The sequence below is a fragment of the Mauremys reevesii genome, linkage group 5 (assembly GCF_016161935.1).
Source record: "Mauremys reevesii isolate NIE-2019 linkage group 5, ASM1616193v1, whole genome shotgun sequence".
Taxonomy (NCBI): domain Eukaryota; kingdom Metazoa; phylum Chordata; order Testudines; family Geoemydidae; genus Mauremys; species Mauremys reevesii.
The window spans coordinates 36,807,562-36,828,116 of NC_052627.1; the positions used below are offsets into that span (position 1 = coordinate 36,807,562).

General features: G+C 39.3%; 1 protein-coding gene across 3 annotated transcripts in view; it reads right to left on the reverse strand.

Annotated features, from left to right (window-relative positions):
• Positions 1 to 8,072: 8,072 nt before the first annotated feature.
• The window catches only part of ARSJ (arylsulfatase family member J), a 51,685-nt gene continuing 39,202 nt past the window's right edge, over positions 8,073 to 20,555 (reverse strand). Inside the window, exons 2-3 of one of the 3 annotated variants that reach the window (XM_039539730.1) lie at positions 10,015 to 11,144; positions 8,073 to 8,273 (exon numbers count right to left, since the gene is read on the reverse strand). In XM_039539730.1, coding sequence (XP_039395664.1) covers positions 8,263 to 8,273; positions 10,015 to 11,144 — 1,141 coding nt within the window. In that variant the 3' untranslated portion in view covers positions 8,073 to 8,262. Of the gene's footprint in view, positions 8,274 to 8,444; positions 11,145 to 20,555 lie in introns of those variants that run through there. The other 2 variants (XM_039539731.1, XM_039539729.1) reach the window with 2 other exon arrangements.

Here is a 20,555-nt window from a genome sequence, read left to right on the forward strand (position 1 = left end):
GCAATCCTGTTTATTTACAAAGAATGTGGAAAGTTCCATTTCCCTGAACACAGCAGGAATCAAAGAACAGGAGGCAGTTTCTTTGCTCACAGCTCCAAGCCTCTTTCCTGCCCACACTCTGCCCCCAAAGCTCCCTCTCTTCATTTTCTCCCAGTGCTCTTGCTGTCTGCTTGTGTTTTTTGAAGTGCTTCATACACACACACACACACACCCCTCCATCTAACAATACCCAGTGAAAACCCTCCACCCACATAGCTAAATTGGCTCCTATTATCTCAGCTAATTTTACTTCAAAAAGGAGTTTAACTGCTTCTTACCTTTATCCTGAATGAAGGGCAGCTGTCACACACAATTTCAACAAGGTTTCACCAACTCTGCATAAGTAGACACAGATTAGTAAGAACAGACAGATGTTGGCTTTGTGGCCACCTGGATCATTCGTTCATCTCTGGTACCTCACTCTCCTGAAAATTAAGTGCAAAACCCTCCTGAGAATGAAGTGTCAGCTCAAAGGTGGCTCATTTCTGTCTATCCATAAAATTGAACATTTTTAAAGAGGTTCCCCCAGTATATACCTAATAGCTCACAATGTTAGAGAAGACCATTAGTAAATAAAAGCTCTGCTTTTGGCCCTTCATCAAACAGTTTATAAGAATAGGTTTAAAGTCCTCGAGTGGTCTTCAAATTAAACACACAGAGGATGACTTCTTTTTTGCAATTAGATAATAGGATAAGTTACTCCACAGAAGACACTGGCAATCCTCAGTGAATGCACTGAACTGTGCTTCTATTTATATTCTTTTAAAATGGTTCTTTACATACTTGCACTGGAAAAATATTCATACATTTAAAGACTGAATTTCTTCTGGGTGCTTTTATCTACTTTTCCCCTGCAGAAGCAAATCTTAATTTAAAAAAAAGGAATCATATGGCTTGTTGTATTATTTCAGATGGTTTAAATGGATCCAAAAATCAAAAAAGTGTTAAGAAGATCCTAACTTTCCAATATTAAACAGTTTTTAAACAAGATTCGAGTTTGGTATACAGAGATCTCAGCCTGTGTAATACCACGGCAAACACACTTTTTAACCTTTGATTAAAATTAATCACAAAACGTTTGGTACTGCAACAGCTCTTGGTTCAGGTGGTTTGAAATTCAACTCAGAGTCACTTTAGTAGCAGCCCTGAATTAAGCTGGCATTTTGTTCACATGGGAAATTACCCAAGATGTTCTTTCAATAAAAGTTTTGCTTTAGCACCTTAACCTTCAACGATTTAAAACATTTAATTTTTGTTACTTTTGCTTTTTTTTTATAAATTCTTTACATTAAAACTTTGAAGTTATTACCATTTACAAAAACTATAAACATTAAAATTAACAAAAAAAGGGAAAACAAATCAAAGCATGTTAAAAAGTTTTTAGACAAATTATCAATTGCTATAAAACAATTGTTAACTCTTTCTTATTTTTGAAAAAAAAATTACTTTGCATGCTTATTCCAAACCAGTTCAACATATTTAAGGATTTAAAATAACAAACGTTTGTTTTAAACCAACTTTGAAAACTATTGCTTGTTTGCCAAGATGCCAGCTTCTGAGTATATATTAACCCTTTAGGCCCACCCAAGGATGTAAAAAATGTTGTGTTAATTTAGATGGAATATATGGGCCCAAAGAGTCAAACATGTTAACATGATCCAGAAATTGTCCAACATTAAACAGTTTTAACCAAGGTTTTGGTTTGGTATATAGCAGGGGTTCTTAAACTGGGGGTCAGGACCCCTCAGGGGGTTGTGAGGTTATTACATGGGAGTTACAAGCTGTCAGCCTCCACCCCAAAACCTACTTTGCATCCAGCATTTATAATGGTGTTAAATATATAAACAAGTGCTTTTAATTTATAAGAGGGGTTGCACTCAGAGGTTTGCTATATAAAAGGGGTCACAAGTACAATAATTTGAGAACCACTGGTACATAGAGACCTCAGCCTGCTTAGTACCATGGCATGCACATCAAATAGTTAAAGCATTTGAAATAAGTCTTTCATTTCAACAACATCCCTTGTTACCTTTCCCTGGTAAGAAAGAAAACCTCCCTTGCAGGACAATCTCTGAGCTGGCATTAAATTGGTAATAATTGGCCCTTTGGGGAAAAGAGAAGTTAGTTGAGATGGACTGGAGCGGATGTTGTTAAGACAAAGAAAACAAAACAGGACAAATACACCAAAGGGAAAGAGAAGAACAGCAAAGACAGAAGAATGCAGCTTCTTTCTCTGGTGTTGACTCTCACTTGTGACCTCCCTGCTGGAACAAACACAGATACAGCACACAGTCTTATCAGCCAATCCAAGACCTGGCAAACTTGTTTAGGGAATTGTTTTAGCTGCCTCTTTCTGGTCACAAACGTACAGCAGTGTTGTAACATATACAAACATGTCCAGCTAAGACAGACTCTTATTAGACAAAAGGAAAAAGGAGAAGGACTGGAAAGACAAGAAATAAGGTGGGGAAGGAAAAGTGAGTGACAAAGTATGACATCCCAGGTGGTATTTGGGATTTAGCCAAAGCTAATGGAAGTAGCAATATCATTTGGCTCCCTTTCTTTAGCCCGGTCTGCTCAGGGACATCTCTCAGGATTAGGATGAAAAAGGTATGGGGAACCCATAAAGAGTGGGAGTTGCAGCCATCATGGACAGGGGTGGCTCTAGGTATTTTACCGCCCCAAGCACGGCAGGCAGGCTGCCTTCGACGGCTTGCCTGCAGGAGGTCCCTGGTCCCGCGGATTCGGTGGCATGCCTACGGGAGGTCCACGAAGCCATGGGACCAGCGGACCCTCGGCAGGCATGCCGCCGAAGGCAACCTGCCTGCCGCCCTCGCGGCAACCGGCAGAGCGCCCCCTGTGGCTTGCCGTCCCAGGCATGCGCTTGGCGTGCTGGTGCCTGGAGCCGCCCCTGATCATGGAGCAGCTCGTGCCTTCCCCTTGTCTCACCTTTCAGTCAGCCAGCATTTCGGTAGTCCTGCTGCTATTTTTCTTACCTCCCCAAGTCTCTTTCTGAGGAATCTAAAAGGGAGTGATGGGCAGAGTAGCCTGTCCTCTCATTATTTTGTCCATCAATTAGGCCGTTTGATACACCAGTTTCGGTTCACTGATTTTTCATTCCCACACTTCTCGTTTACCCAGCAGGATCTTGACATAATTCTTAAGTTATATCAGTAGGCCTTTTTGTTTTACACTAATTCAGATTTCTTTCCCCTTTTGTACCTTTTCCCATCAACAGCTATTGTGACATTTATAAACTTTCACTCACTTTTTACAACTGAGCTCACAATTAGGGTCAATCTGTAGGCCTTGTCACAACAGGCCTTGTCAAGTGATTAACAGACACAGTCTTTTAATCAAATCTAGAGATCAGCATCAAACATTACATATGTTCCTTCAAGTTCTGCAGTAACTGAATGTGATTAAATACATGTCTAATTAAAAAACCTAGCTGTTTCAGTAAATAAACCGAATAATCTCAATTTTAGATTCTAAAATGCAGGAAAATACCAGGAGAAAGATTATCATCCATGTTTAATATAGTGAGGTTTATTTATTATTTATTTAAGTGGAATGTGCGTGTGTGGCGGGCCAGGGGTGGTTATATATTTTTGTAATTTGAAAATTCAGTGCGTGTGATGCCAGCTGTCAGGACTGATGCCCTCTATTTATTCGCAGACTAGGAAAGGAAAGCGTTCCCATACTGTCTTGCCTCGGGGAATTGAATTAATTTTGTCCCAAATAGACACTCCTTGCGAGGAAAGTGTGTAGTTCATTTAGATTTGAATCAGTAACCAAGAGATGAAAAGATTCATATCCCACTATCAATCCTTCACATATCTGTGTGCTGAATGGATCGAGCATTGATATTCAACTCAATACATTTGGAACATAAGGTAAATAACACTAGGCTTAAAATGACTGATTAACATCCATAGGAATTTAAAGATTTTATTGTGACAACCAGAAGGAGCCTGTATTGTTCTGTGAATGTAACAAACAATGAAAATTACAAAGCAGGTGCAGGGAGCATTTTCAAGAATTCAGTATAAAAGACAATAATGTTAAATCAAAGTGTGGTCCCCTGGCTCATAACAAGATCTCCATGCTTGAAAATTTTATTGCAAAAATGAACGTGGTTGTTTAAAATTGAACAACAGCCAGACTTCTCTTAAATGTTGGTTTTAAAGGGCAACTATCCAAATATACATGGGGTTCCTGAGGGTGTTTGTATATGGAATGTGTGAGGGAGAGGAAAAAGGGGAAGTTAAGAACGTGCAGCAAAACCATAAAATAATTAATTTTCAATGCTTGATGTTGTCTAGACAATACCTCAGATTCCTCATGAAGTTTAGTTCTGTACAGATGGAAACACGAGTGTTCTTTACCAACTTGATCTCAAATCCATGACCTCAATATGAGAGGGAAGAGTTGCTTGCTTTACTGGCATAGTCCACTTTTCAAAAAGGCTCACGTCCCAAAGGCTACAGGGATCTGTTGGATTGCTTTGGCTGTTAATGCATCCATTAGTGATGACAAATCATCTTCAGTGCCTGAGCTTCAGTACACGATGGTCTTTTCCCCCACATCCCACAGAATGAGTCACATACAGAGACTGTCATTTTAAAGAATCATTTACCATTCATAACATGCACTTCCACTTATCTTTGTTTTTTTTGCAGCAAGGAAACTCTTATGCCTCCAGTTCCACATCACGCTAAATAAAAAAAAACCAAAAAACAAAACAACTTAACTCTCAATAGTGGATAATAAAACCATTTAGCAGTTTTAAAAGCATTGAATGGGGTTTTAGGTAGGGATTGACAAAGGTTGAGAAACGAAACAAAGAAAAGGACAGGATTAAGTGTCTTCATATCTGCCAGCTTTTCAAATGAAAATGAGGGTGATACACAGTATTTAAAGGTGATGTGTCAGGAGGCAGGGGATATTTTCCCTCCAGTTCTTTTCCCTCCCTTAGATTCCTCTCTTTTCTCTTACCCGCCAGTTCTGCCTTTCCTTCTGCATGGTGCTGCAGTGAGGAAGTACTGAACTGCGGGGATGGGGCTAAGGAAGGAAAGCAGCTTTCATCTCTCACAAAAACACAGTCACCAACAGTACATGGGAAGAGGAAGAAAAGAAGCATCTGTCTTCAGTATGGTGTTTCCAAGGCTCCTGCAGACGGCACTGATGCCATGTGAAGATGTTAGGACCAGCCCACATAGATTATGTCAGCCCCATCTTGTCCATGTGCCCATGATAGGATATGGTAAACAGCAGTCCATATCAAAAACCCTATTCTTCCTTTAAACACTTCAAAACAGTTTCATTACCCATTTTTGAAGGGTCAGAGGGTGCAAGACTTTCTTTCTTGAAAATGTAAATGCAGGCCTGTCTTTGCACACATTTTTCAGCTTCAAAAAAGTAATGGGCTTTCTCCTTATTCCTGTACAATATCCAATGGGCCTTCCAATTTTGCTTTGGAATATGGGATTGTTGTCTAAGCAACTCCGGCTACCTCTGCTGAGGTGGCCGCTGTGTTCAACTCTAATGACTTCCGAGAGTATGAGCAATACATTCTTAGGCACATTTGACTTTGTGAGTGAATGAGCGTTGAATACACTATCACGCAACACCTCAGTAAAGAGAATGTCCTATTGAAGACACATGTGGTTGAAGATCATGGAGACAAAGCTGTGGCTGAAAGGGTCTATTGCAGTTTGGAAGAATATGCTGTATGCTTTGGGAAATGAGAAGAACCAAGCTGGACTGTGAGTAAAGAGGGCAAAAGCTAGAAGTGATTGTAAAGGTTTGGAAATGTTCAATAAAAGATTCAGATGGGCTTCCAAAATTTTCAAGGCTTTTTTAAACCCAACTTTCAACTCTGCTGTGCTTTGCCCACTAGTTTAACTGTACCTCACCTCTTGACTTTAATAGGACAGCAGAACTAAAATCTAATGCAATCTTTAGAAAGTATGCGCTGGTAGCATCATCTGGTTTTATAAATGTTTTCTCCGGTGGCATATGTAGAATATATATAGGAATATAGAGACTTCTGATCCACCATTATACTTTATGCTGATTACATTCAAGAAGTTCTTCCTTTGCTCTGTAGCTGAACACAAAGAAATAATGGAATAAAACATTGTCATATAATAATGACGACCTCTGGTTTCTTCTGACCAGTAAATGTCAAGAAAACCACAAAACTTATTTTCAAAGAGGAAGTCACTGATTGTATGATGATGGCATTTTAATACCATGGACTTTATTTGTATTAGCCAAGGAAATTGATGGAGAAGCTGTCCTGTCTGTCTGCTAGAAATTGGTGTGATAAAATGAATTAGCCACTGCACTATTATTGAAGAGCTGTGTTCTAAGCAATTGAGAGAATAACTTATGCGGTTTAGCCATTAAGAGATAAGCTCATCTCAGTCCTGCCAAATATACAAATATTCCCTATAGATTACATATTTTTGGTCCTTTCTACAGGACAACTTAGAAACCTGTTTTTTTTTTTTTAATGCTGGGATATTTCACATGAAACCAAAGAGTGATTTGAGTGCATTAAGACATCTCCCTAGCAATACAGTGTTTAAAATCATCTTCTTCTTTCCTGATTTACCTAATAATTTTGATTGAGAGAATCTAGATTCTCTCAGTAAATGTAATTCTAGGCCAATATTTTACTCTATTTTTTAAATGTCCACACCCCCATTCAAGTTTACATATTTGACATATGTTATGAGAACTTCTCAGGGTTGCCTTAAAAATATTTCAGATCTATCCCTGAAGGCGGAAAACAAACTACACTTGCTTCTGATGCTGTGTTGACGATGGTTTGATTTTGACGAAATTATATAAATTTGCACTGTAGCGATTTTTGTTAGACGATATTAGCAGTTACATTATCTGCAGAGATACAATCTATTTTTTTAAATTGTACTTTTATCAGTATGCTGGACTTGTATCTGATTTCAGTTTACGCTGATTTTAAACTGGTGTAACTCCATCGACTGCAACGGCTTTACACAGATTTCAGGCCCTCTGTTTCTAATGGTTGAAATGGTATTCTCATTTAAATTTTTACCACAAGTTAGGTGATGGCTATTTAGTATGTGGATCAGCTGGCATTAATTTCATTTGCTATATGTTATGTTAAGACACAGATTTGCCATGGGCCACATCCACCCTGATTGAATCAGCCTTATTAGCACTGACCCCCCCCACCCTTGGTAAGGCAACTCCCCTCTTTTCATGTGCTGTATATTTATATCTTTCTACTGTATTTTTCACTCCATGCATCTATAGTCCATGAAAACTTATGCCTGTGACAAAGTGGGACTGTTCTTAATGTTTCCTCTAAATACTGTGTGGGTGCCTGAGTTTCCCCTATGCATTTCCTAATTCTCCAGTGTGCATAAATTGCCGATACTTTGTATCCTAGCAACAAATGGCTGGGCTCTTCACCCTGCAAGGGGATAGCTAAAGGTGAACAAAGAGATCAGGTGACCTCCTGGCCCAGGAAAGAGACAAAGGCCAGAAAGGAGGGGCTGGAGGGGGTTTCAGTTTGGAGCTGGCTGGGGACTGGAAGTGAGGGCAGACGGAGTGGTCTGCCTCGCTGGGCCCCAGAATGGACCCGGCTGAGGTGTCCTGTTCTCTGTACCTACAAGCTCTGTTTTATACCATGTTCCTGTCATCTAATAAACCTCTGTTTTACTGGCTGGCCAAGAGTCACGTCTGACTGCGAAGCAAAGTGGGGGTGCAAGACCCTCTGGCTTCCCCAGGACCCCGCCTGTGCAGACTCACTGTGGGAAGCACATGGAGGGGCAGAGGATGCTGAATGCTCCAAGGAGAGACCCAGGAGGTGAAGCCGTGTAAGCTTCTTGCCCTGAAGACAGTCTGCTCCAAGGGAGAGGAGGCTCCCCAAAGTCTCAACTGGCTTTGTGGGGAGCCGTTCCAGAGCATCACCCGGGGACTCCGTGACAATGCCCAAATAAATTTGTTAGTCTCTAAGGTGCCACAAGGATTCCTCGTTTTATTCATGGGAACTCTGAATTACATTATCTACCGTAAAACAGCAAGATTAAAAAAGCCAATGTAACCATCCAGCTGGGTACTGGAGAATTCTTCATTAGCATCCTTGGAGATAAGGACAGTTTTAATAGTGTCCTGAATTCAGTCATTCTTTGAAGGATGGAACTGTATCTCAGGAATGAAATGTCATCAAATCAAGCCTGCATTTAAAAAAAACAACCAAAACAAAGCTTAGCAAGATCATTTAAAAAAAATCAAGAACTTAATTATGACCTTCAGTGCAAAGGAGAGACAGAATACTTTATGAATGCCATAAAAATAAAATATTTTAATAGATATATAAATAAAAGGTTTAGAGTAGACTTCCCCCCAAAAAAACATAAAGCTTCCATACAGAAACTGAACAACAATATTTCAAGTGACTACTGAGTCAAATAATCACTTTGATACATTCAAATTAATTGGAGGCAAATACATAATGAAATGATGTACCTGAATCACTCTTCTTTTTCATCTTAGCAGTATTTACAGTAATTTGTGTTTTTACAGTACTATGCAGATTTGGATATGTAAAATAAAACCCCTAATGATAGAGCAAATAAAATCAAATAAAACAAAGGTGGCTTGCATCACCCACTGTGAAAGCTTTAATACACGTGAAGTAATTGACTTGTGTTGTAAAATAAATTATGTTTTTATGTACTGTAGCCAGGGCCGGCTCCAGGGTTTTTGCCGCCCCAAGCGGCAGGGGAGGGGGAAAAAAAAAGCCACGCTTGCAATCGGCAGCACTTTGGCGGCAGGTCCTTCCCTTCGAGAGGGACCAAGGGACCCGCCGCTGAATTGCCACCAAAGAGCCGGACGTGCCACCCCTTCCCCTGGGCCGCCCCAAGCACCTGCTTGCTGCGCTGGTGCCTGGAGCTGGCCCTGACTGTAGCAGAGTTAACTTAAAGTGAATAAACATTACAGTTGTTTTGGTGGTGTTCTCAAAGACTACATCTCTGCCTATCCCTATGGTAAATAATCTGAGACATGCACTAACTGATTCTTGTGTGTGCTTCTGTTTTTAATGGAAAGCAGTGTAACCTAACACAAAAAAAAATAATCTCCCATTTATGCAAGACAGACATAATTTAATTAAAAGCAGCTTTTAAAAAAAGTATATAGACTATTAGGGGGCTTAAACTTTTGCTGTGCTTAATTTAAAAAAAAAATCACAACATGGTGACTACAACCCAATGTAACCTAAAATGAGAGTCCGATTTTGGGTTTTACTTCTCTCTATAGATAATCTTTATCTGTTTGGGAAATACCAGTAACTTTTCCATACCATTATTGAAATATACAGTCTAGATTGGGCATGGAATCACCCCACCAAGTATCCTTCAAACAGAGAAATACTGGAACAGAGTTATTTCCATTGTTATATGGAATGTAGCTATGATGGGAACACATTTGTGCTGAAAAGAACGTTTGCCACATGGGCATTTATATATTCTTCAGGTAGAGTGTCAGGATAACTTATGCTGGTATAACGTGAGAACAAACCAGAATGGGAGATTTTTCATTCTGGTATTTTTCAAATACCAGAGCTGGTATTTCTACTCTGGTGGAATGTCAGGAGCTCCCGAAAGTTGGAGTAGACTGAGTTAGGTTTATGCAATGACAGTAGTTGATCCTATCCACCAGCAAGGTGCAAACGGCAATGTAAGGACTGTCCCTTTTTCTGACTTGTTTTTTTCTTGTTCTTCTTTTGCTTATTCTCTCCCTTAATTTTACCTGGCTTCTTTTTCTTCTCATCCTCCTTAAACCATGGGCCCCAGACTCCTCCATTGAGTTTAGGGTTACTTCTAGGGTCTTTAGCTGGGTACCGAACAGGAACTGCAGTCTTATTGAACTGTGAAAGTCTCCTCAACAACTGCTTCACCATATCCGGATACTTACCAGAAAGGTCCACTCGTTCATATGGGTCTGCAGTTATGTTAAAAAGCCACACTGTTTTGCCAGCCATCCAAGAAACTCGTTCGTTATGCCAGCGATTGGGGCCAACGTTGCTAAAAGATTGAGGAGGGACCCAGTCACTGTATCCAGGATTTCCTGTCAGTAGTTTCCAGTGGTTTACTCTGATTGCTGACTGAATTGCTGTGTTCCAGATCCCAAAGCCTGCTGCCCATGAGCCATTTTTGGCTTTGGTGTAAATGGGGTCAATATTGTGTAAAATGTCCACCCTTGGGGAACGTCTGCCTTCACTTATGGTCTCCCATATATCATAGCCATCTAACTGGATGTCCTCATCAATCTGCCCTTCTGCCAATGTGATCAAAGTGGGGAACCAGTCTGTGATGTGCACAAGCTCCTTACACACAGACCCTTTGTTTTTCAGAAGGGGGCTATGGACAAAGCCAACAGCACGGATTCCCCCCTCCCAATATGACCCTTTGCTTCCTCTGAGAGGCCAGTTACTTCCTCCAGCCGTGGGTTGCCCACCGTTATCTGAAGAGTAGATGAGAATGCTGTTGTCATAGTAACCATACCTCTTTAAAGCAAGGGTCACATTGTTGATGGCTTCATCCAAACAGGCCAGCATGGCAGCATATCTCCGCCTGTTTATATTATTGATTGATCTGTAATGTTCAAAATACTTGCCTGGTGCCTGTAGTGGAGAGTGAACAGCTTGGTAAGCAATATATAAAAATATTGGGGTCTTGGGATTATGAGAGGCTAAGATTTGTTGTACTTTTTGTGTGTACATCTGTGTTGAATATATGCCATTGTCATGATCCCAAGCTGCATTGTCATTCTCATATAGGTCATAGCCACATATCCCAGGGCTGTCACATTTGTAGTGAGTGTAATAATCCCCACTGCCCAAGAGTGAACCAAAAAAAGAATCAAATCCTCTTTGTGTCGGCATGCATTCTTTACGGTAAAACCCCAAGTGCCATTTGCCAACCATGTGTGTTGAGTAGCCAACCTCCTTCAGCTTCTGAGGTAGAGTCACATTATCTAGAGGTAAACAGTTAGGCTGGGTAGGCCTTATGACAGAATGCTGAAGGCCTGTGTGTATCTGGTATCTGAAAAAGACAAAAAAGGAGAAATACATATTAGACGGAGGGGAGAGAAAAGAAAGGTATGTGGACACATCCACAAACAAGAACACACATGCAATAAATAGTAACAACAAATGTTCCTGCACAAAACAGTCATTGTTGGAAATGTTTTAAAAGTATACATCTTAAAGAATAATGCCGAGACATTTGTCGAAACAAGGAAATGGCATATGTTTTACTTTAGAAATGTTTAAAGGTTAATAGCCAATCTTTTCAGTATACTCTGTATAAACGAGGACCTGTTGAAAACTGACAATGTCCGGCACCTTCTTGTGCCTGAATCATTTCCTTAGTATTTGTCTGAGTTAAACTGTAAACGCTTCAAAGCACAGATCTGGTTTTTTTTTTTAACCTAGTCTATGCAGAGCTGTGTGGAATTACTATATAAATAATAACTATAACTATAAATCCACCAACATTAAAGCTACTAAAGAAGACACTGCAGCATTATGGTGTCTTTCACAATGTTTCATAGCTTCTAACAGAGGCTATCTATACAAACTGGTGTAGATATGGCAATTGAAAAATAAGAACGAAAACATCAACAGATTTCTATTTGCCTTATTGTTATCTTGGTCATACATACAGCATTAGAGTTCAACAAGCAAGCTCTGAGCTTGTTCAACAGTCAAGTTCTCACCTTGCCAAAATATTCAAATAAACATCTCCTTATGTCTGTCAATCTCTAAATAGTCAGAGAGTTACCCAAAACATTTACTTATCTGATAATACCCAGATTTGCTGCACCATTCTTTTCCCCGCGTCCCCATCACATTTGGCTTAGAGAAAATTATGCTGTAGAGTATATATTTATGTAAAATGTGTTAAAAGTCCTCATACTTTAGAGGTGGTAAGCAAATCTACAGAGTGCATATATACTGTCCTGTACTGTGAACAATTAGCAGCATTTTATTTAAATGATACAATAATGAATTCTGGATTATAGTGGATTCCTAAAAAATACATATGACATCCACAGAACTAGAAAATGAAGTAAATGTGACTAGCAGTATTAATGATTAGAGCCAAATCAGTTAATATCAGTTTGACACTAAAAAATAAAATGTAAGTTAATGCTTTAAATCTAAAGAAGTCTTTCCCCTGGGGATAAGAATTTATGAAATTCCAGGAACTGGATGAAACCACTGGGCCCATCATGCCTATGTCATATCTTATTCAATGCTGCTTTTCAATTAACTCTTTGATGCCATGGGGGTTAGGGTTAGGTGTTCTTAATACATTATGCTAATATATAACATACTACCATAATAGCGTTAATCTGAGAGATCCTAAGCCAAACAGTACCGGGACTTGACCTCAACCATAAATTCTCTTACATCCTCTATTTTCTTCTGTTTAGGATAAAATTTATCATGTGTGTAGGGTCTTCAGCTATTTATTGGACAGATTATTACTATCTGTTTCTGTCTGTGTCTTTAAATATATCTGTTAAACAATCAACGGTATGTGAAAATGTTCCAGTTGTAGAAACAGTTCAAAGAAATATCAGGGTGTTCTTTATCATTGCAAAGATGGAAAGGATTCTCCTTCTCTACATGTCTTCCTAACTGACTGATATGGTGAGTGCCAGCATTATCTTTTAAGTGAACATATTCAATTTTCAAAGAGCCTTCAGGTTGTTACAAAGCAAAGCAAAGCAAAGCAGTTGAGACAGGGATTACTATGGAAGGAAAATGGCACCAATAGCAATGGGAAAGGTTTCTCAACATAAGTGCTCTGCATTTTTTATTATTTGTATTGCCCACAGGCGCCACTTAAGAACAAAACCACAAAGGCAATAAGTGACAGGTTTGGTTCTGTGGAAGGCGAGTTTATGAGCAACCTTACTCACAGTGACTATCTTGCAATCTTTCTGAGATAAATTCTGTACATTTTATGAATTTCCATTGCAAGACCAGATAAATCTTATGAATAAATTTCTTGAATATAATCCCATATGTAAAACAGGAGTATTATGCTAAAAAGTCTGGAATTCATTATCATAATTACAGCATTAGTAACCAATTACATACAAACAAATGCTGACAGACTGGGATGCAGAATCTAATTTACAGTTTCTGACTTTTATCTTTATAAATAGCATTTACAGAAAGGTAATAGTGTGATTTGTGCTGTTTTATAAGTTCTTATGATGTACCATTCCCCCCATTCAATTTTTAGGTTTTTACATATTTAAATTTTGCAGAATAGACCAGTATTTCTGCTCTTACAGAGGAACTAACTAAGCAGAATGTGTGTGTAAAACTGCAGCTAAAATGTGCCTATATGGAAATAGTTATAATAATGATTTTTATTTATTGTAAACTGCAGTTAGATCAACATTCATTGTGTTATTTTCTATTATTACTTCTTTACTAGCCTGGAGGCTGCTCAGATGTTTGCAGTAAAAACATTGTAATAATTCTTCCAGCTGGATGCAGATACTTAATGCTATCAGACTTTTACTCTGCTTTGTTTACTCCTTTAGGAATGGCAATATACAAAAACCTGTAGGAGAACACTTCAACCTCCCTGGCCACACCATAGCAGATCTTAAGGTGGCCATCCTGCAGCAAAAAAACTTCAGGACCAGACTTCAAAGAGAAACTGCTGAGCTCCAGTTCATCTGCAAATTTGACACCATCAGCTCAGGATTAAACAAAGACTGTGAATGGCTTGCCAACTACAAAACCAAAACCTTACTTGGTTTTCACACCTCAGCTGCTAGAAGAGGGCCTCACCTTCCCTGATTGAACGAATCTCGTTATCTCTAGCCTGCTTCTTGCTTGCTTATATATACACACCTGCTCCTGGAGATTTCCACTACATGCATCGGACGAAGTGGGTATTCACCCACGAAAGCTCATGCTCAAAAACGTCTGTTAGTCTATAAGGTGCCACAAGACTCTTTGCTCCTTTATAATGGAAACTTTAAATAAAGAAACTGCACTGGAAAGATACTTACTATCAGAGCGTTGTGTTGACACCATAGATCTTTGGCTCCTACGGCCTTTTACACTGAAATGCAGTATGTCACAGACTTCTTTTCTTAAAAACATGCTCAAATCTGAGTGTTCTCTTCTCTCTGTTTTCTGATATTGCAAGTTATATCTTTACCTAATCTAATCAAATGAGATGGAAACTTTCAACAAAATTGGATGGAAACTTCTTATAAACTTCTACTCCCTAAACTCTGGAATGAGAAAATGTCCCCCTTTTGTTCCAGACTGGAAGTGACCAATTCCATTTAGCCATGTTTTATACTATATTTACCTCCTGCCACAAAGTGGAGTAGATATTACACTGTCAGGGTCGGCTCCAGGCACGAGTGCAGGAAGCAGGTGCGTGGGGTGGCCAATGGAAAGGGGCAGCATGTCCGGGTCTTTGGTGGTGGGTCCCTCAGTACCTCTCAGAGCAAAGGACCCGTTGCCAAACTGCCGCCGAAGAATGAAGCGGCGCAGTAGAGCTGCCACTGAACTGCTGCTGATCGCGGCTTTATCTCCCCGCCCTCCCCCCCCGTTTCACTTTGCCGCTTGGGGCGGCAAAAAAGCTGGAGCCAGCCCTGTACACTGTAAAAGTTCAGTTTCCGAATGCAAGGCACCAGATCCTGCATCAGCATAGCATCATCAAAATCAAACTTGTCAAATTTCTAGACTTTTGAATGAATGATTTTGCAGTTTCAGTGTTGTAGTAAAGCTAGTTTGCCTGAAGTAATTTCCCTGGTTTTGTTTTTTAAGGAAGAAAGGAGAAAGAAAGAAAGAAAACCCAAAGCTACTTTGGAGTTTACAGAACTTCTCCACTGGATCTTGAAAGTTTCTTGGACTATCTATTCAGCTTGTGGAGCATGACTCACAGTAGGAATACAGTCCTGTGTTATACAGGACTCTGCTGCAGTGGCCAGATGTCCCCTGATGCTTATGTGCTCCTGAACTACACTAATTCAGATGCCTTCTTAACCAGTTTTCCTCAATAAGAGCCTTGTTAACCAGTTGGCCTTTAAGGAATATCTTAATTTCAATGAGAATTCTCAGCAAGGAAAGTAAAGGCTGGTCTGAACAGGGACACTCAGGAAAATTAATCCAAATTAATGAAAGATGTGAAATTAAAGTGGTTTTGTTAAACTGCATTAAACTCCAAGGTGGATACTCTTATTCAGAATTAAAGTGACGTTAATTCGATTTATGTTAATTCTTGTTGGAAGTGAATGAAGCTGAACTGAATTAAAGCTACTTTAATTCTGAATAAAATAAAAATCCACATAGGGGTTTAATGCAATTTAACTAATCCACTCTAAAAGTTAATTTGGATTAATTCTCGAGTGTCCCTGTGTAGACAAGCCCTAAGAAGTGGAGACCTTTCTAATTATTCTAATATGCATGTATGGAACTGCTGAATTTTAAACATTCATAACTTTAAAAATATTGAACTAATTTTCTTCAAATCTGGATTCCTTTTAAGTCTCAATAAGGACTGACAAAAAAGCAAAATTTGAAGATTTTAACTTTGGCCATTTTTGCTAGCACAACATTTTCCAATGAAACATGTGGGGATGATGTATTTCTGTCAGGCTTGCACAACAAAACAAAAGAAACAAAAGAACTAAAAGAAAAAAGGATGAAAGCCCTGAAGCGGGAGCTTGACATTAATTACAGTGGGCACTATTGATGACTGTGATAATAAAAAAACAGGAGTACTTGTGGCACCTTAAAGACTAACAAATTTATTTAAGCATGAGCTTTCGTGAGCTACATTGTATATGCCCTGGAAAAGCTACGCCCATACGTTTGGGGCCGGCAGTTCCAGCTACAAACTGACCATGCTGCGCTAAAGTGGCTTCACACCAACAAGGGAAACAACAAGAAACTTCTCCGCTGGAGCTTAGCTCTCCAAGACTTTGACTTTGACATTCAACACATTTCAGGAGCTTCCAACAAAGTTGCTGATGCACTCTCTTGTGAAAGTTGCCCAGAATCAAGTGGCTAAAAACTGTTCTTAATATGTTTTCATGCTTAGTAGTCGATGTAATAGTGCATGTGTTTTATTACTCTGGTTGTTTTACAGTTCTAGGAGGAAATCGCCACCAGTGGATCCCACTGTGACGATTTGGGGGGCGTGTCATGAATAGTTAGTAAAGGGTTAAAGCATAGTACCTGGTGGTCACCTGACCTGAGGACCAATCAGGGAAGAGAATTTGAAATTCCTAGGAGGGAACTTTTTCCCTCTGTGTGTGTGTGTATTGTCTTTAGCCGTTTGGAGTTACAAGAGTCCAGATGTTTTAATCAAGTCTACAAGTTTCTACCTTTCTGAACTAATTTCTTCTAGTCAAGATAGTGAGTATTAGGAAGATACTTTGTATCATTATCTAATAATCCTATGTTTGCAATTCTGTGTGTTTGTTATTGATTATTCTTAATGCTGCCAGTACTGGTTGTACTGAGAAGAGAGAGGATTCTCTCCAGAACTTAGCAAGGTTATACCCTATGAGTGTCCAGCTTGGACTCAGAGATTCTGTATTTTCTTGTTTTTCTTTTAATAAATTCTTTCTATAAAGATTTGATTAAATCCCTTCTACTGTGGATATAGGGGGAGGGGCTAAGACATTCTCTCTCGGTGGTGAGACAGCTTATCTCCGGGCAGAGAGGGGAGGGGGGAGGTTCCTCCTCTGTGAGTTGATCTGTGTTCCCCAGGGAGTGTCTTCTGAGGGAGACAGGGGGAAAACAGGGGTGTCCCAGCCCACGTAATTGACCGAGGTGGTGGCAGCAAAAGGGAGACCTACCCTAGGATTTTGGGGTGGGGGAAGACATGCGGGTCCTCACTTTGAAACCCCCCAGTTTCAAGTGAGGGTAGACTGCTTAAATAAATTTGTTAGTCTTTAAGGTGCCACAAGTACTCCTGGTTTTTTTTTGCGGATACAGACTAACACGGCTGCTACTCTGAAACCTGTGATAATAAAGATGACAATGGCAAAGAGGATTGTAAATTATACCAAGTGCTGGACTGTGCCACCTTTACTCAGTGCAGATCAATGCAGAAGACATTGGCCTTGGCCAATGAAGCTAACTGATTTAAATCAGCTGAGAATCTGGTCCAATCTTTAAATGAACACATTAGAATTTCACATGAATCCCTGCAAAACGTAGCTTTTAAAAGGGTTCAGAGAACATGAGAATGGCCATACTGGGTCAAACCAATGGTCTAGCCCACTATCCTGTCTTCTGAGTGGCCAGTAACAGATGCCTCATGGGGAATGAACAAAACAGAGCAAATGTTGAGCGATCCATTCCCTATCATCCAGTCCCAGTTCCTGGCAATGAGAGATTTAGGAGCATCTGGAACATGGGTTTGCATCCCTGACTATCTTGCCATTGATGAACCTACCCTCCATGAACTTATCCAATTCTTTTTTTAAACCCAATTATAGTTTTGGCCTTCACAACATCCCTTGGCAACAATTTCCACAGGTTGACTTGTGCATTGTGTGAAGAAGTACTTCCTCATGTTTGTTTTAAACCTGCTGCCTATTAATTTCATAGGGTGTCATGCAAAGGGGTAAATAACACTTCCCTAAATACTTTTTCTACATCATTCATGATTTTATAGACCTCTATCTTATCCCCTCCCTTAGTCATCTCTTTTCTAAGCTGACCAGTCCTACTCTTTATAATCTCTCCTCATATGGAAGCTGTTCCGTGCCCTTAATCATTTTCATTGCCCTTCTCTGTATTTTTTCCAAATCTATCTTTTTTTGAGATGAGGCAGCCAGAACTGCATGCAGTATTCAAGGTGTGGGCTTAGCATGGATTTATATAGCGGCACTATGTGATTTTCTGTCTTCTTATTTATCCCTTTTCTAATGGTTCCTAACATTCTGTTAGCTATTTTGACTGCCTCTGCACATAAGCAGATGTTTTCAGAGAACTATTTACCATAACTCCAAGATCTCTTATTTGAGTGGTAGTAATAGCTACTTTAAACCCCATCATTTTGTATGTATATGTGGGATTATTTTTCCAATGTGCATTACTTTGTACTTATCAATATTGAATTTTATCTGCCATTTTGTTGCCAAAACACCCAGTTTTTAGATCTCTTTGTAATTCTTTGCAGTCTGCTTTGGACTTGAGTAATTTGTACCATCTACAAACTTTGCTACCTCACTATTTACCCCCTTTCCAGATAATTTATAAATATGATGAACAGCACAGGTCTCATTACAGATCCCTGTGGGGACACTGCTATTTACCTCTCTCCATTCTGAAAACTGACCATTTATTCTTACTCTTTGTTTTCTGTCATTTAAGCAGATACTGATCCATGAGAAGACCTTCCCTCTTAATCCATGACTGCTTAGGTTGCTTAAGGGCCTTTGGTGAGAGACCTCGTCAAAGGCTTTCTGAAAGTCCAAATATACTATATCATCTTTGTACACGTTTCTTGGCCCCCCTCAAAGAATTCTAATAGATTGGCGAGTCATGATTTCCCTTTACAAAAGATGGGTTGACTCTTCCCCAACATACTGTGTTTATCTATGTTTCAGTAAATTTGCCTGGTATTGAAGTTAGGCTTACTGGCTTGTAATTGCCAGGATCACCTCTGGAGCCTTTTTAAAAATTGACATTACATTAGCTCTCCTCCAGTCCTCTGGTATAGAGGTTGATTTAAGCAATAAGTTACATGCCATAGTTAGTACTTCTGCAATTTCATATTTGAGTTTCTTCAGAGTCTTTGTTTCTATTTTTTACTCAGATCATTTTACTGATAAAGTACTTTTTTATTTCAAAAAGTCTTATTTTCTAGATATCAGCAAAAAGTTTTTAAAAAAGTTACCTCACACACTATTGATTAGTCCTAGAACAAATCCTTGTAAACACTGAGTACTACAATATTTCTTATTTTTAAGAGACAGTGGATACCACAATCACATGGTGGACTGGTTTACATTGCTCCAGGACCCAGATACTTTACTCCAACGTATTGTGTTTCAATTCAACAAAGCACTGAATTGTAGTTCCATTGCTGACTCAGGACCAAAAGTAAGCAATCAACTTTTGTACATAAATACAAAAGATTCTCTAGGTATGAAAGTAACTGTACAAGTGGAGCGTATGGCATTTTGTCCAGGGACAGACTTGTTTAAATTATGAGAGATCCTATAGGGAATCAAGGAAATGTTATATATAAGAATATGATCTTCCTAGAACATGCAGAATTCTTAGGATAAGAGAAATTAAAGATAGAAAAAACTTATTAGGTCATCTAAACTATTTTCCTGCCAGTTCAAGATAGTGAGTAATATGTTCTGCCTACCCACAATATTCTTCCTGTAGTTTTAAACAAATACCGTATTAATCTTCATCAATGCATAGCAAATGATATTACAGTTTCAACTAGGTGAACACAATGGTCCCTTCTGGCCTTGGAATCTATGAATTATCCTGCACCAGTGAAGCCTTTTTTGCCACAGGACCATGGGGAGTTACACTATGATAAGAAGACTGTTCTTCCACCACTGTCCTCCCTTGTCATTTCCATTTCCAGCTTATGGCTGGATCTTCATCAGTGCCCTGGTGGAGAAGGCTACAGGTAAGATGTGTTGCATAAGCCACACTCACTTCCTGGCCAGTTTGGGGGAACTGTTGGTCCCCTTTGTCTCTCAAACTTGGTGGCCTATCCACTTTTGGGATCCTCCATCAGCGTTTAACCAGACATAAGACAGCAAAAACTCTACATGAATCTGGCTCAGTGTTTTATCAGTCAGGTCTTCTGGGTAAGAATTATATTATTTTGCAGTGATCACTCATGGAAAACAAGCACAACACAACTAAGACTTGAAACCACAGGATAGTTTCACAGCAGCAAATGTAATTTAAAAACACAGCCCCCTGCTGGCAATCACTGTGTTTGCCCACCTAAAACACCACTGTGGAGAAGGTACAACACATATACTGTAGCTTCATCTGGATTCCTTCAATTTTTATGTGGTTGTGAATCAAATTGTAACAAAGATTATTTTTTTTAAAACACAGTATGTGTGTAGGAAGAATAGTCAACTTCTATTAACTGTTTTATTACTTAGGCAGCCTCACTTTTTGCTCTCATTTGAAACGTTTCAGATTTAATCAGATTTAAGATTTAATCAATTCTTCCAAAGAAACATTAGGATGTTATGTTACAAAAAACACAAAAACAAAACGAGCAAAACTCCCAACACACATAAAACAGGCTATCCATAATTTACTAAATTTAGACATTTTGGCTCAGATTTTCAAAGGGTCATAAGTGAGTTAAGGAGGCCAAATCCTATTGAAACTCACTGCAGTTTGGGTGTTTAAACCATTTTGGATATCTCAGTCTTACATTATTAGTGCTGCAATT